Source organism: Peromyscus californicus, unplaced genomic scaffold, assembly GCF_007827085.1.
Source record: "Peromyscus californicus insignis strain IS unplaced genomic scaffold, ASM782708v3 Scaffold_23__1_contigs__length_62951481, whole genome shotgun sequence".
NCBI lineage: Eukaryota > Metazoa > Chordata > Mammalia > Rodentia > Cricetidae > Peromyscus > Peromyscus californicus.
Genome location: NW_026294534.1, coordinates 13,762,176 through 13,783,367, shown reverse-complemented (window position 1 = coordinate 13,783,367; position 21,192 = coordinate 13,762,176). Strand labels below are relative to the sequence as shown.

Sequence of the window (21,192 nt, the reverse complement as noted above, 5' to 3'; positions counted from 1 at the left end):
GATGGGAGTATTTCCACAATGCAGTCACTATGAAAATCACTGGGGTAATTTGTCAGAAAGCTAAAATTCTTTCTATGACTCAGCTACTCCTAGGCAAATTCCTATATCCTCTAAGAGAGACATGCATGTTCATTGCTGCTCATCAGAGATATGCATGCTCATTGTTCATATCCATCCTTAAGAGAGCTTATTCATGTTCCTTGCTTCTCTCTTCACAATATCTAGGAAACCACCCAGATGTCCAAGAACTGATGAGTGGATAATGAAATGTTTTCAACTTCCACAGTGGAATGTTATCCAGCTGTAAAGAAAATGAAACTATGAAAATGGCCTGTAAATGAACGGAACTGGAAATAATCCTGCTAAGGGAAGTAATCCAGATTCAGAAATACAAACACCATATGTTCTTTCTCAATGTGGATTCTAGCTTTGAATATATATATTCCCATAAGTCAAAAAATTAATAAAAGTCAAAAAATTATATATATAATGCCCCATAAAAGTAAAAAAAAAAATAGTAGGGGGCCATGGGAGGGGAAGAATTCAAGGGAAGGGAGATAGGACATGAAGAGGGAAAGAGGACTAATGAAACAGGAAGGGTTAAATGTGGTGGTGGGTGCATGGGAAAGATGGAGGAAAGAGTATAGGGAGGGATAACTAACACTAAAGACCTTTGGAAATGCCACAAGGAAACCTACTATTGTAGAAGTTTATGAAAATATATATACATATATATATATACAACATATACATATATGCAACAATCATTCTCACCTACAGAGCCATCTCCTTAGTCCCGTCTCTCTGTTTCTTTTTTTTTTTTTTTTTTTTTTTTGGTTTTCCGAGACAGGGTTTCTCTGTGTAGCTTTGCGCCTTTCCTGGAACTCGCTTTGGAGACCAGGCTGGCCTCGAACTCACAGAGATCCGCCTGGCTCTGCCTCCCGAGTGCTGGGATTAAAGGCGTGCACCACCACCGCCCGGCGCCTCTCTGTTTCTTTAACTGTGAATTCAACATGATTGCATGTTCCTTCCATCACACCGTCTATACCATGATGGACGGTGTCTCTTAAACTATAGGCAAAATAGTCCTGTCCTCCCTTGGGATGTCAAGAAGAGTACAATAAGAGTAACACAGCATGTCAGCAACATATCCATCATATAAACGCAAGATCAGGACATTTTTCAAATACAATAGAACTATCATTTTTTTGTCCTATACACCCACTTCTAGGAAATGTCTAATGAGTATTCTCTCACCATATTGACATGTTATTTCAGAAGAAAGGTATACTGTGATAAACACAGTTACCTGATATTGTGTGGTATGGATCTTTCACTATGGTTTAATGGCATTATCTGCGTTCCATCGCTATTAAAACTTTTTCATAGTAAATAGACATGAAAGAAGTAAGGTGGCTGGATCATTTTAGAACTGAATATAACTAAAAATATAAAACAACATCAGATTATTATAAGGCCACTCTGCAAAACGTTCATCCTAGAATGTGGCAATAGTAGGCTAACACAAACCACACCAGAGGATCAGCCTTGGCCTTACTGAGAGAGGCACACAAACACTACTGCAGCTCCTCTTGTGAGAGACAAAGGACATAGAGACATGGTATAAAATACGCTTGCCCACAGATGACATTGAGTCTCCAGATCTTACTGCTAATTCACAGAGAACAGAAGTGAAAGACTAGGAAACTGATCCTAAAAGAATCAGTCCAGTAGAGAGTGGGAGATACACTATCAGAAAAATGACCTAGCTTCTCATACAACCCAAAGTAAGAGAAGATGACAGGTATTTTATAGTACAAGACAGAAAAGAGCCAAAAGCAGAATGTGACCATGTTTGGGTCCACAGTGAGGAATAAGGAGGTCCCTGCATCTGTAGTTACTGAGGACATTCCCACTCAGAGACCAACAGGATTGCAAGTCTTAGAGCCACCTGTAATCACAGGGAACATTGGACAAAAGCAACAACTTGACACCTGAGCTGGTAAAAAGTGCTTTATAGGAAAATCAGAAATAAATATTTTAATATTTTTTTATTCTCATTTTGCTAGTCACATAAATGTCTGGGATAACTGTCCAGTGCTATCCCCAAAGGCTGAGCATCCCACAGACTATAGGTCAGTGAGCAGACAGCTGTGTGTCAGTGAGACCATATGACAAGGGCAGACAGAACCCAAGCTCCTGGTTTCCTGTCTCCTTTCAGTTGACTCTGGCCAGGGTTTAGAATGGGACATTTGTAGCAAATTCTTGATATGCATGGACATTTTCATCATCACTTTTGTCTGAAAGTTTGTGACGTTTCCACAATATTTTTTAAATGGGTGTCATTTAAACCATAATAACATGAAAGTCTGGAGAAAATAACTCCTACCTCCTATACATGTACTGTACTATAAGATAATGGGGTACAAACTATAAATGAAACCAACAAATGTGCAATTTTATAAGTTTTAAAAAGTCTTGGGAGTAAACACATTTATAAAAAATTGTGTGAGTTTCCTATGGAGCATTCACATACCCTGGTTAGATAAGAGGAAATTTGCATTTCCAGGATGAGATCAACATCTAGGCCCAGGCAAACAAAGACTGGAATGACCTCAGGATTTGAGATGCCTCAGGATAAAAGATGTGAAGCTTGGCTCTAGATTGCTGCCCCTCCTCAGCTATCTTTGAGGTCACGTCATCCTGGCTGTCTATTAATACAGATGCACTCTGTACTCTGGGTTTGTCTTTGAGCTCAGTTTTCCAGCTCTGGGCTTGTCTTCTAATCAGCTCAGCAACCATGAAGATCTTCTGCTTTCTGTGGCTGATGCTCTGCCTACAAATCTTCCAGGTCAATCCAGGTAAGTACCAAGACCTGCTAAACCCCTGATCAGGGCTGGGAACATGGGGTCTACAAACAGGTGATAAATGTGTTCTGGATCTGAGGAACAATCAAGAGAAGAGCATCCCTGGGGTCAACAGCTGACAGCCAACAGTCATCAGGGTCTCAATCTGTACCCTAGGTATCAGGACAATAAGCCTGGCCAGAATGAAGAACTAGTAAGAGAAATTTGTCAAGACCTTTAATCCCTTTTTGTCATGGTCATCTAGGACATATTCTTTGTAGAAAGTATTCCTCTGTACTTGCAGGAAGGCACAGCTCCCTGAGAGGCCAGATTCCTATCTGGAGCCAGGTGCCCGCTCCTTTCCTGCCTTTCATGGATCCATTTAACACACGATTACAATACTCTGGGCTAATGGAGAACATGAACATGAGGTTCTAGAGTAGGTAAATTTGTGACAGATGCAGCATGTGGGTCTTGAAAAGCAGTGTGTATGAAGTGTAGACATAAAATAAAACACAAAGGTTCCTGTTTTAATTCATTCCTCACAATGCCTCTGTGAATAAAAGGGAGTCACAACCCATTTCTTGGAGAGTTTACCCCCATCACATGACTAGTGTTCAGTAGGTCAAGACCCCAACCCAAGGCTTCAGTTGTGATGTGGCCTTGTGGAGACCTCAAGGGTTTAGAGTGTAACATGACACTGAAGGGAAGGTGCAGGAAGGGTCATACATCCCAAGAACAAGTTCAAGAATGGCCTGAGGTGGAATCAAAAGGCCATACATCTAGGGCTAGAGAACCCTAAAGGTTTCTGAATAGCACAGGAACAGAATGGAAGATGGCTTTTTCAGAAATTGATTTGTTTGGGAGAAAATTACAGGCCAATAACAAATGAGCAAGAATGCAAAAGATAATTCACTAGGCATTCCCATTAGCAAAGCTTTGTTGTAACTGAAGTTTTCCTATGTCCCAGCTCCTGCAGCTGCTCAGACTCAAGTAAACACACAGAGACTTATAGTACATATAAACTGTATGACTGTAGCAGGCTTCTTGTTATCTAGTTCTTATATCTTAAATTAACCCATTTCCATTAATCTATAAGTTATCATATGGCTTGTGGCTTACCAGTACTTTTACATCTTGCTTCCTCTGTGTCTGTCTGGCGACTCCTGACTCGGCCTTCCTGTTCCCAAAATTCTCTTTTCTGCTTGTCCCGCCTATACTTCCTACCTGGCTACTGGCCAATCAGCATTTTATTTATTAATCAATCAGAGCAACACATTCATAGCATACAGAGCAATATCCACAGCACTTTGTCCCTCTGATGTACCTGTCCCCATGTCATTAACTGTACTCCACAGGAAATCAGCTAAATTAACCCAGCCCTCTACATAGGCATTTATAGCTCCAAGACATCTTTCTTCCTTTCCCTAAAGGCTGAACACACACATCATTTAGGTTTGGTCCATTCCCTGCCTTCAAAATGAGGCAAAGATGAGGATTCCAGGACAGGATTCTATGCTCCAATTCCCACCTTCTCTGTCTATACTATATGTCTCATCAAGGAATTTCCCAATGACCAGATGGCCTAACTTCTTCTATCTCTCTGATCTAGCATGGACCAGCAGGCCATTCTTCAGTGACAGGGGGAGAACAGGAGATTAAAAAAAATAAAGAAGATAGGAAACTTGGGGTCAGGAGGTCTTACATGAGCTGTTGGCTCATGCCAAGCAATATAGAATCTTAGATGTGATTTGCAGGGGGGAAATGGGACAGTCAGAAGAAAGCTAGCATACAATGAAACAAAGTTATCAGGAAGCTAATCAATCAGTGCTGCACAAAGGGAACACATAATATCTCCAATGTGTCACAGACTGAGCACACAGTAGCCTTAGGACTCACAAAACCTTTGATTTCTGCTGGGTGGTAGTGGCACACGCCTTTAATCCCAGAACTCGGGAGGCAGAGCCAGGCAGATCTCTGTGAGTTTGAGGCCAGCCTGGACTACAGAGTGAGATTCAGGACAGGTACCAAAACTACATATAGAAACCCTGTCTCGAAAAACAAAGCAAACAAACAAACAAAAAAAAACAACTTTGATTTCTTTGAAACCCTAGCCCCATCCCCAGACCAAACCATGCCAGTTCTGCCCCTGGAAAAAGACACAGAACTAGAGTTCCCTTTTATTGGGACCACCACAGAAGCTTTGGATCAGCCTGGCTCCCAACACTGATCTCTTAAATATCCCCTGGGAATATCCCACAGTGGCATTCAGAGTCCATCTAGAGACTGTAAGCCCGTTGCCTAAGACAACAGCACTGTAGCCTTCACATCAGTCTGGACTGAGCAGCTGGTTAGCAAGACAAGGGGAGGCACAACTGTTGTCCATTGTAACCCCTTAACAAGAATGTCTTACTTTATTTCCAGCTGACTAATAGCAATGGCCCTTCTTCTACACATACATTTGAGTCTCCTGATTGGGAGTGGAGAAAAAAATAGACTCAGGTGAACAACAGCACTTTGTGAGACTGAATGCACTAAAAATATTTACCCCAAGTTTCATAACAGTAAGACAGACTATTCCCCTGTACTAAAAATTATTGGATTAAAATCTATATAAAGACATCTGATGCTCAGTGACTCATAACAAACTTTCCAAGAAGCCAGTGCATCTCCCAGTGATTTTTTTTCCAGAAAACTATATTTTAAACTCAGCAAAATATGGCTTTACTTTCATGGGATCATTGAAAAGTGTTCAGTCTCTCTGGCACTCAGAGCCTCTCTAAAAATAAGAAAAAGAAAAGGATTCTTGGAAAGCAAAAGACAGAAAAGAAATGGACTAGTTGTCCACCAAGGTAAAATGACCAGCTTTAGGATGTGAGAAATGACTGAGATCAATCAAACCTCTTCCTTGGTAAATCTGAGAAGCTGCCAACCCAGACTGGCTGGATGGTTAACCAGCACCACTGCCTAAGGACATCTTGAACTCAGATTATAACTGAATCACTTCACACAAAGCCCATAGCTATTTCTTTCTTGTGATGAACAGAATTCAGTTAAAGAAAAGCCAGAAATACATGCTTATGGAGTAACAGGATCCGGTGGTCAGCCAAGGGGTATGGTTAGATGAAATGAGATTCAAAATGGGTCTATGAGAATCCATCCTGGTCCAGGTTCTTTCTTTGTGGGCTTTCTGCTCTGTGAAGAGAATGACACCACATTTGTCATCTGATAGATCAGAGAGATGTTGAATTAACTGCATTCTGAATCTCTTCTTGACTCTAAAACAGTCCTGTTATATTTAACACTCTCTGCTTAGCAAGTGCCTTAGTTTCTTTTTCTGGTGTTGTGGTATAATATTCCAACAAAAACAACATAGGGGAGAAAGTGTGTATTTTACAGCTCAGTATATTAGTACACTGTGGCATGGAAATCAGAGCTATAGGAGCTTAGAGTAGCTGGTCACATTGCATCCATGGAATGGATTATTTTGTCTACTTGACATAATCTAGAATAGCTCGGGAAGAGATTGGCAGTGAGGGATTGACTAGATTAGGGTTTCCTGTGGACATATCTGTAGGTGATTGTCTTTCTTGAGTTAACTGTCCATTGATAATGTCACCATTTAGGTTTAGGGCCTCAATTGTAAAAGAGTACAGAAGGAAAACTAAGCACTGTCATGCATGTCTCTCTCTCTCTCTCTCTCTCTCTCTCTCTCTCTCTCTCTCTCTCTCTCTCAATCTCTCTCTCTCTCTCTCTCTCTCTCTCTCTCTCTCTCTCTCTCTCTCTCTGTCTGCTTTTGATTGTGGGTGTAACTACTAACTGCTTCAAGTTCCTTGTAGTGATGGACTATAACTTGTAATTGTGAACTAAGCACTTTCATCCATAAGTTGTTTTTGTCAGAATATTTTGTCACAACAATTGGAAAGGAAACTACAATAATCCACAGTTCAAAATCAGAGAGCAATGAATGAGTACATACTTGCTCAGTTTCTCCATTTTATACATTCAATGATGCCTGCCTGGCGAATAGTCTCATTCACAGTTACATTGGATCTTTCCACATCAATTAACACCATAAAGATAATCTCCCACAGGCATACCAGAGGCCCATCTCCCAAATGAATCTAGATTCTGTCAGGTTGACAATTTAAAATAACCACAAAACTGATCAAAAATAAAGAAGAGAAACATATGTATATATATATATATATATATATATATATATATATATATATGAATAATTAGATTGGTGATCTCATCAGAAAAACAAACAAGAAAAAGCAGAGTGGACTTCTATCAAAGTGCTTTCAAAATTTTATTTCTATTGCTCTTCCTAGAAACAATCAGTTGCAACTAGTTTACACTAAGCATCCTCTTAGAATCATGCCAGCATAAACAGTACCACAAAAGGACAAAAAATCTGGTTGTTCACCTCTAGAGAGTCTAACTGAGTATGATCATACATAAGGCCAATATTAGTGAGGTCATTGCCCTTACAGCAATCATAAGCAACAGAAGCCAGAGCCTATATAATGTAGAGAAAGGATATGAGACCAAACTCAAAAAAAAAAATGGATTTAGTGTGAGCAACTGAGTGGCTTAGGCTGTGATACTTCTCTGAGAGAGTGCTGGAAGGGTAAAGGCAGAATGTCACTCCATTTTCTCCCTCCTCCATAGCACCACTGGCCCATTGAATAGTTTGTGGTGATGAGAATTTTCTACAGCCAGAGATGGTGATTCTTCCTTTAATCTCAGCATCTAAGAGGGCAGAGAAAGAGCATTTCTGTGATTCAAAGCCCGCCTGAGCTACATAATGAATTCCAGGCCAGTAAGTCTTATAGAGTGACGTCCTGTCTCAAAATAAATAGAAAGGAATACTCTGCACATGCCCCTTCTAATCTAATCACTACTAGCTATGTGGTTATTGAGCCCTGGAACTTTCCCTGGTAAGCAAGTTAATGGTTATTGAGCCCTGGAACTCTCCCTGGTAAGTGAGTTTATGATTATAGAGCTCAGGAGCTCCCCCTGGTGAATTCAAGACAGGTCTGTTTTTATTAGAGATCCTGAATTTTAGTTGTGGACAGTTCTTTAAATTATAAAATTCTCTATGTACTTTGTGTAGAACTCTCATGCCTTCATCAAACATGCTAAAAATCACTGCAGATAGAGCCCACAGTCAGGTTTTTCTGCTTTTTTTTTAGTTGCTGGTAAAGACACACATGAATGTGCCAAGAGACAAGGAATCTGTGAAGCCAAAAGATGCAAATTTTTTTATATTCAAGTTGGCACCTGTTTTCAAAGAAAATCCAAGTGCTGTATAAAAAGATGGAGTAGAAACACCAAAACGAAGAAGGTGTAACCATTGCTTTAATAAAGGAAAACATTCTTTGAGGTATAGCTTCCTCAGACTAAAATGAGTCTTCTGTGAATTTGTATTGAGTTAAGAAAATGTGGGTCATTTCAGGGTACCTGCAGTGAAGGACAGGCCAGTCAAAAACACATGTCTGTTCAAGGGGAAATATGGCCATAAATTAAGCAAATATTACTCCACTTGATTTTTGAAGAAATGTACTATTGAAGACCATTTTACTCAGAGTAGGAAGTCATCTCAGGTGTCAAGAGGAGGGAGCAGCGACATTGAGCCACTTCTACCTAAAAAAAGTTTATGTCTTCAGGACTTGTTCAGATCCAACCATCAAGACCACCTTCCCATCCCCCTCATATCTGTAGGTTTTCATGCTGCCATGGGTACCTGCCACCCTTGGATTCAATTACCATCATTGCATTTCGGTTTCTGAATCCAGTGCCGCCATTCCCACACCAAGTTATGACCAACAAAAGACTACTGTGACACTCTTCAGAGATAAGACTAGCTTTACACTTTTAATCTATTAACTTATTTCTTACAAGACTCCGAAAAGACTATAGACTTATGAGGCTTCCAGAGTTGGTGAGAAGAGAGTAAGAGCAATTCTGTGAGCTAAAGAGAAGGGGGAAAACAAACACTGCTACTTTTCTAAATAGTGAGCATTTTGGGCTTATGGCATTATCCCAACAACTACACATAGAACCTGAATCCTTTTTACATCACTGAGTCACAGCATCAAATGTAAAAATCTCTGCTAGCTAAAACTATATTTATTAAATCTCTGACCTGATCCAAATTTGAGGACAAGGATTGTAACACCCTACTCCCTTAATATTTGCTCTCACACATTATATCCAAGTTAGCTTCTATAAATCAGGAAATGGAAACAGTGTTATAGAAGGCAATGCACATCCTCATGAGTAACACTGTGTGATTAATCTTGACATAACATTTAGAAGTCAAGGTCCACTATGTATACAGAAGCACATAGGAGTTTGGATGGTCCTAAGAAAACCTAGGACAAGCAAGGCCTTTATCTAATGGTGGTCATCATCATTTCTCTACAACCTGAAATTCCTTTACCTACTCTATTACTTAAAGGATGGCCTCTTATAGTTATTGATTTAAAAGACTATTTCTTCTCAACATCCTTACAAGAAAAAGACAAAGAAAAATTTGCCTTCATGGTACCTACTTATAATAATTCTCAGCCAGTCTAGAGATATCAATGGACGGTCTTCCCACAGGGAATGTTAAATAGCCCAACCCTGTGCCAATATTTGTATGACAGCCATTGGAATTAATACATAAACAATTTCCTAAATCTATAATTTATCATTACCTGGACAATATTTTATTAGCTGATTCAAATGCAGATAACTTAGAAAGAATATTTGAAGAAGTAAAGAAAATTTTGCCTTGTTAGGGATTACAAATTGCTCCTGAAAAGATACAAAGGGAAGATTCTAATTAATGATTTAGGATATAAAATAGGTCTACAAAAAAATTAGACCCCAAAAGGTGCAAATTAGGAGAGATCAATTACAGACTCTTAATGACTTTTAAAGATTATTTGGAGACATTTCCTATCTATGGACTGCTATTGGGGTAAAAAAATGATGAAATGAGTAATTTGTTCAAAACCTTAGATGATGACAAGGACTTAAATAGTCCAAGAGAATTATCAGCTGAAGATGAGAGTGAATTGGCTTTGGTGGAAAAGAAAATACAGGATGCATATGTGGATTGTGTGGATCCAAAGCTTGATTGCATTTTGGTTATTTTACCCTCTAAGCATTCTCCTACAGGAATTTTAATGCAGAGGGAAGATATTATATTAGAAACCAAATAAACAGAGTAAAAAATTAAAAACTTATGTGGAAAAGATCTCTGACTTTATTTTAAAAGGAAAATTGAGACTTCATCAATTAACAGGAATAAACCCAATAGAAATTGTATTACCTTTAACTGAGGAGAACATTGAAAAATTATGGGCAGAAAGTGAACCTTGGCAAAGAGCTTGCAGTAATTTTTGGGAGAGATTAACAACAAATACCTCAAAAGTGATAGAATTCAACTTATAAAGAGAACTAACTGGCTCCTGTCTCGCATTGTGCAGAAAACACCAATATCTGGAGCGCCTACATTTTATACAGACACAAACAAACAAGAAAAGGCAGGTTACAAATCAGAAAATTTAAGTAAAATGGTTCAAAGTCCTTATAATTCAGTTCAAAAAGTCAAAATTATATGCTATTCTGATGGTATTAATGGATTTTTCGGAACCTCTCAACATAGTCACTGACTCTCAGCATGCTGAAAGAGTGGTCTTATACATTGAGACTGCAGAATTATCCCTGATGAGTCAGAATTAACTTTGTTATTTATTCAGTTAAAAGATATAATCAGTAATAGGAATCAACCCTTATATATAACTTACACCCGATCCTATATGGATCTGCCAGGCCCTCCAGCACAAGGAAATGATGAGATTGATAAACTATTGATAGGAAATGTGCTGGAGGCCTTAGAATTTCATTTTTAAAAAATCATGTCAATAGTAAGAGTTTAAAAAAAGATTTTCCATAACCTGGCAACAAGCCAAGGAAATTATAAGAAAATGTCCTACTTGTTCTTTTTATAATCAAACTCCACTACTAGCAGGATGTAACCCAAAGGGTACTCAGAGGAATGAAATCTGGCAGATAGACATGTTTCATTTTGTAGAATTTGGAAAACTGAAATATGTACACACCATTGATACCTATTCAGAATTTCAATGGGCAATGACTCTGAGTTCTGAAAAGGCTAATTCTATAATCACACATTTACTAGAAGTTATGGCCATCATGGGTATAATTGCCCAAATTAAAACTGACATTGTTCCAGCATATGTCTCTGGTAAAATGAGACAGTTTTTTGCTTATTACAATATAAAGCATATCACATATATACCACACAATCCTGTTGGCCAAGCAGTCATAGAATGATCAAATTGAACTCTAAAGGATATGCTAAATAAACAGAAAGGGGTAACAAAATTCCCCAGAAATAGATTACATAATGCTCTATTAACTTTGAATTTTCTCAATGCTAATAAAAAGCAACAACAGCTGAGAAGGGACATTGGATAATAGAAAAAACTACAGAATTAAACCAGCCTGTATACTTTAAAGATGTGCTGACCTCAGAATGGAAACCAGGATATGTATTACATTGGGGATGAGGTTTTGCTTTTATTTCTATAGGAGAAGAAAAGCAATGGATATCATCAAAATTGAGAAAGGTTAGATATGAACAAGAGAGACCTCTTAATTAGAAGAGGTGGTAGTTCATCAATCAGCATGACCATTCAATTTAAACTAACTTATACCACTAACAAATGCTTTTCATATAATCAGATATAACTTGTCAAAAGGGAACCTCCCAAAACTAGGGTTGGAGAAGGGTTTTTGTTTTTGTCTTTCAGGAGAATGAAGTCTAAGGAATCTGAAGAACACTGGACAAATGAGACACCTGAAGAAAAAGGACAAATCATTCAGAAAAAAAAATGTCCCAGGAAAAAGAGTAAATTGTCCTAGTGGTATATCACATATAAAATTTTGTAAGTCTTCCTAAATATTTGTTGCTGCTGTTCTCTACAGACACATAATGCAAGTCATCATTATGAAGTCCCAGCTCAATTAAAAATTAAAGCTGGCTTTGGGGTTGGAGTATTGCTCTCTCCTTCTCTAAACCCAAGCATGTTGTTAAAAGAAAATGAAAAATCCCTGTATCATATCAGAAGAGCCATCTGATATGGGACAGAAGAAAACCAAAATTAAGGGGCTATTCTATTGCCACTAGTCTCATAATTCTTTTGTTCTATTTTGGCTATTTAAAACTTTTCTCAGGAGGCAGAGGCAGGCGGATCTCTGTGAGTTCGAGGCCAGCCTGGGCTACAGAGTGAGTTCCAGGAAAGGTGCAAAGCTACACAGAGAAACCCTGTCTCGAAAAACCAAAAAAAAAAAGTTAAAAAAAAAACTTTTCTTAAGGTATGAATTTTATATCAAAATTTATTAGATTAACATATATATTTTTTAAACTTTTGTCATGATATTAATGGTCATAGAGTACTAACTAATCCTAGAAAAAAGACTTCATCTAGCTGCCTGTATGTGTTTTTCAGGTTTGAGTTTCTATCAGTTTTCTGCAGGGAACCAAGACCACATCTAACAGTGACTTTGAAGTATCAAAAAAGATGATGGGGCCCCACAACAATGATTCCATCAGGATGATGATAATACCACCAAGCTGTCAAACACTACCCAAAGATTATCTTTGGACTACAAACTGGTCAGGACAATTTTGAGATGGCTAGCTGAGATGATCCAGCTTTACAAACTACTCAACAAGGACTTGAAAAAAGCCCTGCATTTTCACATTATGCAGAAACTGCACAGCAAATGATACAGATAACTCTCCCAGAACTTGACAATTAACTGAAAATTTTTCTACTCAGGATCCCCTAAAGATGCTGTTGCCCCCAGACATCAGGAAGTAATTTTAAGAACACCACCCCCACATTCTTAAGAGGTGGGAGTGGGGCATTTTTGGTCTTTCAATGGGTTTTGGATAATTGTCATTGTTAAGGATGGTTGGTTACAAGTTGTTATTGTTAATGGTCAGGAAAAAGGCTAAACAAATGAGATTAGATTTAGGGTTCTTGTTTGAAAAAGAAAAAAGAGGATATAGATAAGAGGTAGATTATTGAATCTACTCTGAAAAGGAAAATGGGGAAGATACAGATATGACAAGATAAAAAGGTAGATTATTGAATCTACTTTTAAAAGGCAACTACTAGTTTTAAATATTTTACATTGGATTGGATTTTTGTATATTGTATACAAATTATGCATATTGATACAAATTTGAAATTGATTTTGTTAGAAAACACTGTACATACATTTCTAATCTTGTTCAAGGTATTGTACCTATACAGTTCAATTAACAATGTAATGCAAATTTCTAGTCCTTGAAAGTTATTACTAACTATTTAGGATAATAAAGAAGTGAAAGTTAGTAGCTAGTCATTACAATCAAACTTGTAGTCATATTAGGTATGTTTTCAAGGTCAAGCAGACATGTATTTTAGATATACAGGTCATCTTCAAATAATTCAGAGATCTACAGAATATGGCATTTAAGATGTTTTAATAAAATAGATTTTTTCTTTTTTTATGACAATGAGATATGTCTGCTCCTGGCAGCATCAGTCTACTTCAGAGAAGATGATGGACACTGAAGAAACTCCATATGGAATTTACTTTTATTGTGGCAGAAGTTAGCCACTGGGCAAAAAAAAAATGCTCTTGCCTCAACTAGTGACAGTATGCTATTCAAAATGGATAAGCAGGACACAAAAGAAAGGACTGCTGATCCTTGCCAAGACAAAATAGGAAGGCTTTTAAAAAATCCTGTCTCACAGATGAGTCTGTCAGATATCCTAGGCCTGTAGGCTGAAGATGGGTGTCCCAATGTTGCAGAGAAACCTTGGGTCACTGTTCAGGTGGCAAGGTGTTTCTGACATAACTCACATTTTTTTGGAAGTCACTTGTTTGCACTTCCTGTTCAACTAACTAATATTATTTATTTCCTTCTTGAGTCTCTGAAGGAGTTGAAGACTAGATAGTTAAAATTTTCCTTGTTAACAAATTCAGAAAAGAAACTCACTAAAGAGGTGTAAAGTGTATAAGTTTGAAAGACATCAAAAAGATAGCAATTCATGTTATAATTATTCACAATAGTCCAAACATGTTATAAACATCAGTGTAGCTTAATGGGATAAAGAACAAGGAAAATGTGGAATATATACATAGCAGAATACCATCCCAACTTTATAAAGAATAGATTTCTGCCACTGGCAATTAGATGAATGGTTCTGGAGTATATTAATCTAAATGAAATCTGCCAGAAAGACATACACACACACACACACACACACACACACACACACACACACACACACACACACACACTACCACAGGAAGATGCTCACATGTCAAAATGTGACACTCATAGAAACAATGAATTAAAAATATTGGTTACTAATTATAGGGGCATGTAGGAATGAAAAGCTAGTGGCCATAGAATATATCCTTTCAATTAAGCAGGAGGAATATCTCAGAATATGTTGCAGCTAAGTGATTATATCCAGTGATAGTATATAAGACAATTGAGATAGTGAATCTCAACTGTCATACCATAGACAATGGAGACAACTGTTACAATGAGCTTGATTTAATAATCCTATACCATGAATTTATATTTAAATTTTTCATTCTTTCAATCAAGTATACAAATCTGAATTGTCACTTTTCTTTTTAGAAAACTTTTTAAAATTTTTTTTCTTTATTTTTTGGTCTTGGGGGAGATTGACTCCCAATTTTCTGAGAAAGCGTCATATTGATTTCCAAAGTAGTTGTACAAGCTTGCATTCCCACCAGCAGTGGAGGAGAGTTCCCCTAGCTCCACATCCTCTCCAGCATAAGGTGTCTTCAGTATTTTTGATCTTAGCCATTCTGACAGGTGTAAGGTGGTATCTCAGAGTTATTTTGATTTGCATTTCCCTGATGATTAGGGATATTGAGCAATTCCTTAAATGTCTTTCAGTCATTTGAGCTTCCTCTGTTGAGAATTCTCTGTTTAGTTCTATAGCCCATCTCTTAATTGGACTGTTGGGCATTTTGATGTCTAATTTCTTGAGTTCCTTATATATTTTGGATATCAGTCCTCTGTCAGATGTGGGGTTGGTGAAGACCTTTTCCCATTCTGTAGGCTGTCACTTTGCCTTGTTGACTGTATCCTTTGCTCTACAAAAACTTCTCAGTTTCAAGAGGTCCCATTGATTGATTGTTTCTCTCAGTGTCTGTGTTACTGGTGTTATATTTAGGAAGTGATCTCCTATGCCAATGTGTTCAAGACTACTTCTTATTTTCTCTTCTATCAGGTTCAGAATAATTGGATTTATGTTGAGGTCTTTGATCCACTTGCACTTAAGTTTTGTGCACGGTGACAGATGTGGATCTATTTGCAGCCTTCTACACATTGGTATCCAGTTATGCCAGCACCATTTGTTGAAGATGCTTTTTTTTTCCATTGTACATTTTTGGCTTCTTTGTCAAAAATTATATGTTCATAGGTGTGTGGATTAATGTCAGGGTCTTCAATTCGATTCCATTGGTCCACATGTCAGTTTTTATGCCAGTACCAAGCTGTTTTTATTACTGTAGCTCTATAGTAGAGCTTGAGATCAGGGATCGTGATGCCTCCAGAGGTTGTTTTATTGTACAGGATTCTTTTGGCTATCCTGGGTTTTTTGTTTTTCCATATGAAGTTGAGTATTATTCTTTCCAGGTCTGTGAAGAATTGTGTTGGGATTTTGATGGGGATTGCATTGAATCTGTAGGTTGCTTTTGGTGAGACTGCCATTTTTACTATGTTAATCCTGCCTATCCATGAGCATGGGAGATCTTTCCATTTTCTGACGTCTTCTTCAATTTCTTTTTTCAGGGACTTAAAGTTCTTGATGAAATATTATCACATCTATACCCATCCTTCCCCATCTAACCTCATCATGTCCCCAAATCTGAGCCTTAGTCTTCTGTAGGTGAGTCTCTTAGTGGTAGGTATTGAAGCTTTCCATTGAGCAACGCAGATATTCAATTGGAAAGTGGGTTTTCTCAGATCATATTTTTAGGCCCCTATTTTGCCAAATGATACTAGTAGGAGTAGCCCTCTAGTCTTGTTACATTTGTTAGCTTGAAAGGCATTCCAAAGTATGAGATACTTAGTCATCACATACTTGCCTCCTTAAGAGATTAACATTGGTCAATGCTCTGGATACCTATAGAGCTATGCCGGTCTTCCTTAGAATCATTGACATCTATGAACTCGTCCAATATGGATGATTCCAGAAAATTTTCAGACAATACAGAAAACTCGTCTGTAAAATATTAAAGGAGAATAATGGAACAGGAAGGCTTAAATTTAGTTCGGACATGTAGGGCAGGGTAGAGAAAGGGCATGGAGAGGGATAAAGTTTTTCAGAGAATTCGGTTGAAACCTACTATCATAGATGCATCATTCCATATATGTATAGTTATGTGTTTAGGTACAGGTTGTGGAACGATAAAGAGGACCATGAGAGGGTTAAAAAGAAGTTTCAAGGAAGGGGGAAGATTGATCAAAATTAAACACATTGAAAGTGGAAAGGGGTGTATTCGTGGCAAAAGGGTATGATGAAAGGAAAAGAGAAAGAGAACCAATCCAAAAAGTAAACATGGAAATGGGATTATTACTTTACATTTCAATTAAAAATAAAAACTAGAATTCTGTACCACATCCAACTCCCCTTCCAGCCAGACCATCCACATCTTTCTCCAGTGTCTAGACAAGTGAGTTTCTCTGACCCTCCCTAAGCTCTAACCCTCCCCAACCCACCAGATCCAGGCTGAAACCCACATTCAGTGCCCTGGTATTGTCTGGCCACCCCTACCTGTGCCACAACCAACCTCTAGGCATCTGTTAGAACCCTCCCTATCTATCTGTCAACCCACAGGCTCTTTCAATGTCACATAAAAATTTTCCACCCAGACAAATCTAACCCACACTTAAGGCTTGGAACAAAAGGCACATCCTGTATATGATTCCAGTCCCCTTTATCCACCAGACTTCATGCCATGCAAGACCTTTCCAACATCTAGGCTCAACCTAGCCACAAATTTTCCCTTCTGCCCCAACCTGATCTCTCCATATCAGACCTAGAACTAACAAAAGAAGTTCACATGCCCAGATCTCATTGCAAAAAAAAAATATATATATATAAACAATATGAATAGTCAAGCCAGTATCTTGTCTCTGAAACATAGCAGTCCTTCAGAAATGTTTGCCAATGAGATGAAACCCAGGCACAGAATTTCAAAGAACAATTATAAACTTCATCAAAGATGTCAAGGAGCTTAAAGGAGACACAAAGAAACATCTCAATGAAATTAAGGAGAAAAATGTTAGAAAGGATAAATGCCTGAGTGATGCCCATGAAGACACAAATATAAATTTGATGGAAATAATGACAGTTCAGGACTTAGAACAGGATTCAATGAGGAGAGAAAAACAGTAAAGAGTACTCAAGCTGAAATGAAGATTAATTTAAATGATGAAACTTAAAAACCAACAACTCAACTGCAAAACTCATAAGAAAGCCTTATAAGAAGAATTACTTCAGTAGAAGATAAAATATCAGGACTTGAAGATAATGTAGTGGATCTTGACCAAATGAGTAAAGAATATAAAAAATAAAACTTAAAAAACAAGAAAGAAACATACAGAAAATGTGAGGCACCATAAAAAGGCCAAAACTACAAATTACAGGCATAGGTGATGGAGAAGAATCCCAAGTCAATGGCATAGACCAGATCCTCAACAAGATCATAGAAGAAAACTTCCCTAACCAGGGAACAATACACCCATACAGGTACAAGATAGACACAAAACACCAAGTAGACAAACCCAGAAAAGAAAATCCCCATGGAATATTATAGTTAAAACACTAAGTATACATAACAAAGAAAGTATATTGAAACCTGAAGACAAAAGAACGCAAATCACATATAAAGAAAAACTCATCAGTTTTCACAATTGAAACTTTGAAAGCCAAAAGAGCCTGGAACAATGCATCCCAAGTCCTAAGAGACTATGATGGTTGCCAACCTAAAATAATATGCCCAGTAAAGATATTCACCATAGTTTATGGAGGAAAAAAAAAACCTTCCCATGATATAAAAAGAATTCATATCCAACAGACCAAATCTAAAGAAAGTATAGAAAGCAAGATTTTTTTGACTGAACAGAAGAATGAGTATACCAGAGAGAATGAGGAAGATATGAAACAGACCTTTTGCTGTGCCTTCTCCTCACTCTCTGCTCCCATTCCTTGGGGACCAACTAAGCAGACCCTAGTGGGACACCCTGCTTTCCACCTTCCTGCACAGCACCTCCACCACCCCCAGGCCATCCCCATTCCTAAGTTTCAGATCTCAATACTAAAAAAGCACATTTTACATGGAATTCCCAGCAGCTATCAAGACCCTAGAAGATTCTCCTACAGGCAACTCAGCCATCACACTCTTCTAAGAATTAGAAAGAAAACAGAAAACAAGAACCAAAACATCTATCCAACAAAGTTAAAAAACAGATACCAGCACTTAGAATTACAATCTGCTCAATACCAGATGCCTAGATGCCAGCATAAAAATACAATAACAGCCAGAATATATGTCTCCAGTAGAGCCCAACAACCCTACCACAGCAGGCCCTGAGTATTATAGCATAGCTGAAACACAAGAAAAAGACCTTAAAACAGCCTGTATGAATATGATAAAGGTTTTTAAAGAGGAAATGAATAAATCTCTTAAAGAAATCCATGAAAACACCAATAAACAGTGGAAGGAAATTAATAAAACCATTCAAGACCTGAATGTAGAAATAGAATCAATAAAGAAAACTCAAACTGAGGAAAATCTGGAAATGAAAAATTTAGGAACTTGAACAGAAACCAAAGAGGCAAGCTTCACCAACAGAATACAAGAGATGGAAAAGAGAATCTTAGACGATGAAGACATGATAAGAGAAGTAGGTACACTGGTTAATGTTACTCCTGGCACAAAACATCCAGGAAATCTGGGACACTGTGAAAATACAACATCTAAGAATAATAGGAAGAGAAGAAGAGGAAGAAGAAGAAGAAGAAGAAGAAGAAGAAGAAGAAGAAATAATCCAGGTCAAAGACACAGAAAGTATTTTCAACGAAATTGTAGAAGAAAATTTCCCTAGCCTAAAGAAGGAGATGCCTATCAAAGTACAAGAAGCATACAGAACATGAAATAGACTGGCCAGAAAAGAAAGTCTCCTTGGGCACATAATAATCAAAACACTAAATGTACAGATCAAAGAAGAAATATTAAAAGCTGCAAGAGAAGAAGACCAAGTCACATATAAAGGAAGACCTATTAGAATTACATCTGACTTTTCAATGGAGACTCAAAAAGCCAGAAGAACATGGACAGATGTGCTGCAGACTCTAAGAGACCACAGATGCCAGCACAGACTACTATACCCAGCAAAACTTTCAGTCACTGTAGATGGAGAAAATAAGGTATTCAATGATAAAGTCAAATTTAAACAATCTCTACCTACAAATTCAGTCCTACAGAGGTTACTAGAAGGAAAACTCCAACCTAAGGAGCTTAACTACACACATGAAAACACAGGAAATAATCTCATACCAGCAAAACCAAAGGAAGGAAACACACACATCACACACCAACTAGACAGAGAAATGCAGGAGCTAAGTGATGTTATAAACCAAATGGACCTAACAGATATTTACAGAACATTTTACCCAAACACAAAAGAATATACTTTCTTCTCAGTACTTTATGGAATTTCATCCCAAATTGACCACAGACTTGAACACAAAACAAGACTCAACAGTTACAAGAAAATTGAAATAATACCCTGCATCCTATCTGACCACCACAGATTAAAGCTGCATATTAACACTAACAGAAGCAACAAATTCATAGAGGTTTAACACAAGAGTATTAATCAGCTGTTAAAAAAATAGACATTATGAAATTTTCTGAAAATGTAAATGATCCCAATTAAATTTTTTTCCTTTGTAAGAGTTGCTACGGTCATGGTGTCTCTTCACCACAATAGAATACCTAAGACATAGGCCCATGTCCAACTATGGTTAAAATATACCTGTATACTATATTTCAAAATTCATAATTTCTTTTTTAATTGATTTATTTTTATTTTGTGTGCATTGGTGTTTTGCCTGCATGTGTATCTGTGTGAGGGTATCAGATCCCTTGGAAATGGAGTTACAGACAGTTGTCAGCTGCCATGTGGTGTAGCATGAATCTTAAAAGGTCTTATTAAAAACAAACCTGGAGCCAAGTTTATTGGGGTAAATGCTGGAAGATCAGAGAGACAGAACAAGCCACAGCTAACTTCACCTTGCCAGTCCCTCAGCTGATCCTGTTTCCTCAGACTGGATACCTCTCAGCTGAACTGTGCTGCTCAAAAGCCTAAAAGCTTAACCAGGCTAAAAGCTTAACCAGCTCTAGTTTCTGGTCCTCACGCCTTAAATACCTTTCTGCTTTCTGCCATCACTTCCTGGGATTAAGGGCTCACTTCTTGGGATTAAAGGCGTGAGTCACTATGCCTGACTGTTTCCAGTGTGGCTTTAAACTCACAGAGATCCAGATGGATCTCTGCCTCCCAAGTGATAGGATTAAAGGCGTGTGTGCCACCATTTTCTGGCCTCTATATCTAGTGACTGTTCTGTTCTCTGACCCCAGATAAGTTTATTAGGGTACACAATATTTTGGGGAACACAATATCACCACAATGTGGTTGCTGGGAATTGATCCCAGGTCCTCTGAAAGAACAGCCAGTGCTCTTAACCACTGAGACATCTCTCCAGCCACCCCCCCCAAAAAAAAAAATCACAATTTCTTATCACCCTGGCATCTTTTCCTAAAAATGTACCTATTTTTTCCTATGGCAAGAGTCCAGGAAAACATCACCCAGTAGAACAGCTTGGAAGGACGTGGTGCCTCCCTAGAACACAGCTTTGATCTTATGCTGTAAAAGTAAACACACAGGCAAAGCCTGAAGACAGCAGCACCTAAAGAATCTAGACATAAAACAAGTGCAAATGGCCCATGAGCTACTCGATCTTTGGGGCAATAATAAAATTTCTGTGTTAAAATCGGAGAATTTAAAGCAAATATTATCAGTTTAAGATTTACTGGCAATGCAGGGCATGGTAGTGCCTACCTTTAATCCTACCATTTAGGAGGCAGAAGCAGGTGGATCTCTAAATTCAAGGCCAGCCTGGTCTACATAGTGAGTTTCAGAACAGCCAGG

At 37.9% G+C, this 21,192-nt stretch overlaps 1 protein-coding gene across 1 annotated transcript; it reads left to right on the top strand.

Annotated features, from left to right (window-relative positions):
- Window positions 1-2,800: 2,800 nt before the first annotated feature.
- On the top strand, window positions 2,801-8,205 carry LOC128119451 (beta-defensin 38-like). Its single transcript, XM_052752837.1, has 2 exons — window positions 2,801-2,861; window positions 8,048-8,205. Exons 1-2 carry the CDS (start codon window positions 2,801-2,803, stop codon window positions 8,203-8,205), a joined length of 219 nt encoding a protein of 72 aa, XP_052608797.1.
- Window positions 8,206-21,192: the final 12,987 nt, after the last annotated feature.

Coding starts and splice junctions, on each gene's coding strand:
- LOC128119451 (XM_052752837.1), top strand. CDS start 2,801: ATGAAGATCTTCTGCTTTCTGTGGCTGATGCTCTGCCTACAAATCTTC. Junction 2,862..8,047: donor AATCTTCCAGGTCAATCCAG/GTAAGTACCAAG, acceptor CTTTTTTTTTAG/TTGCTGGTAAAGACACACAT.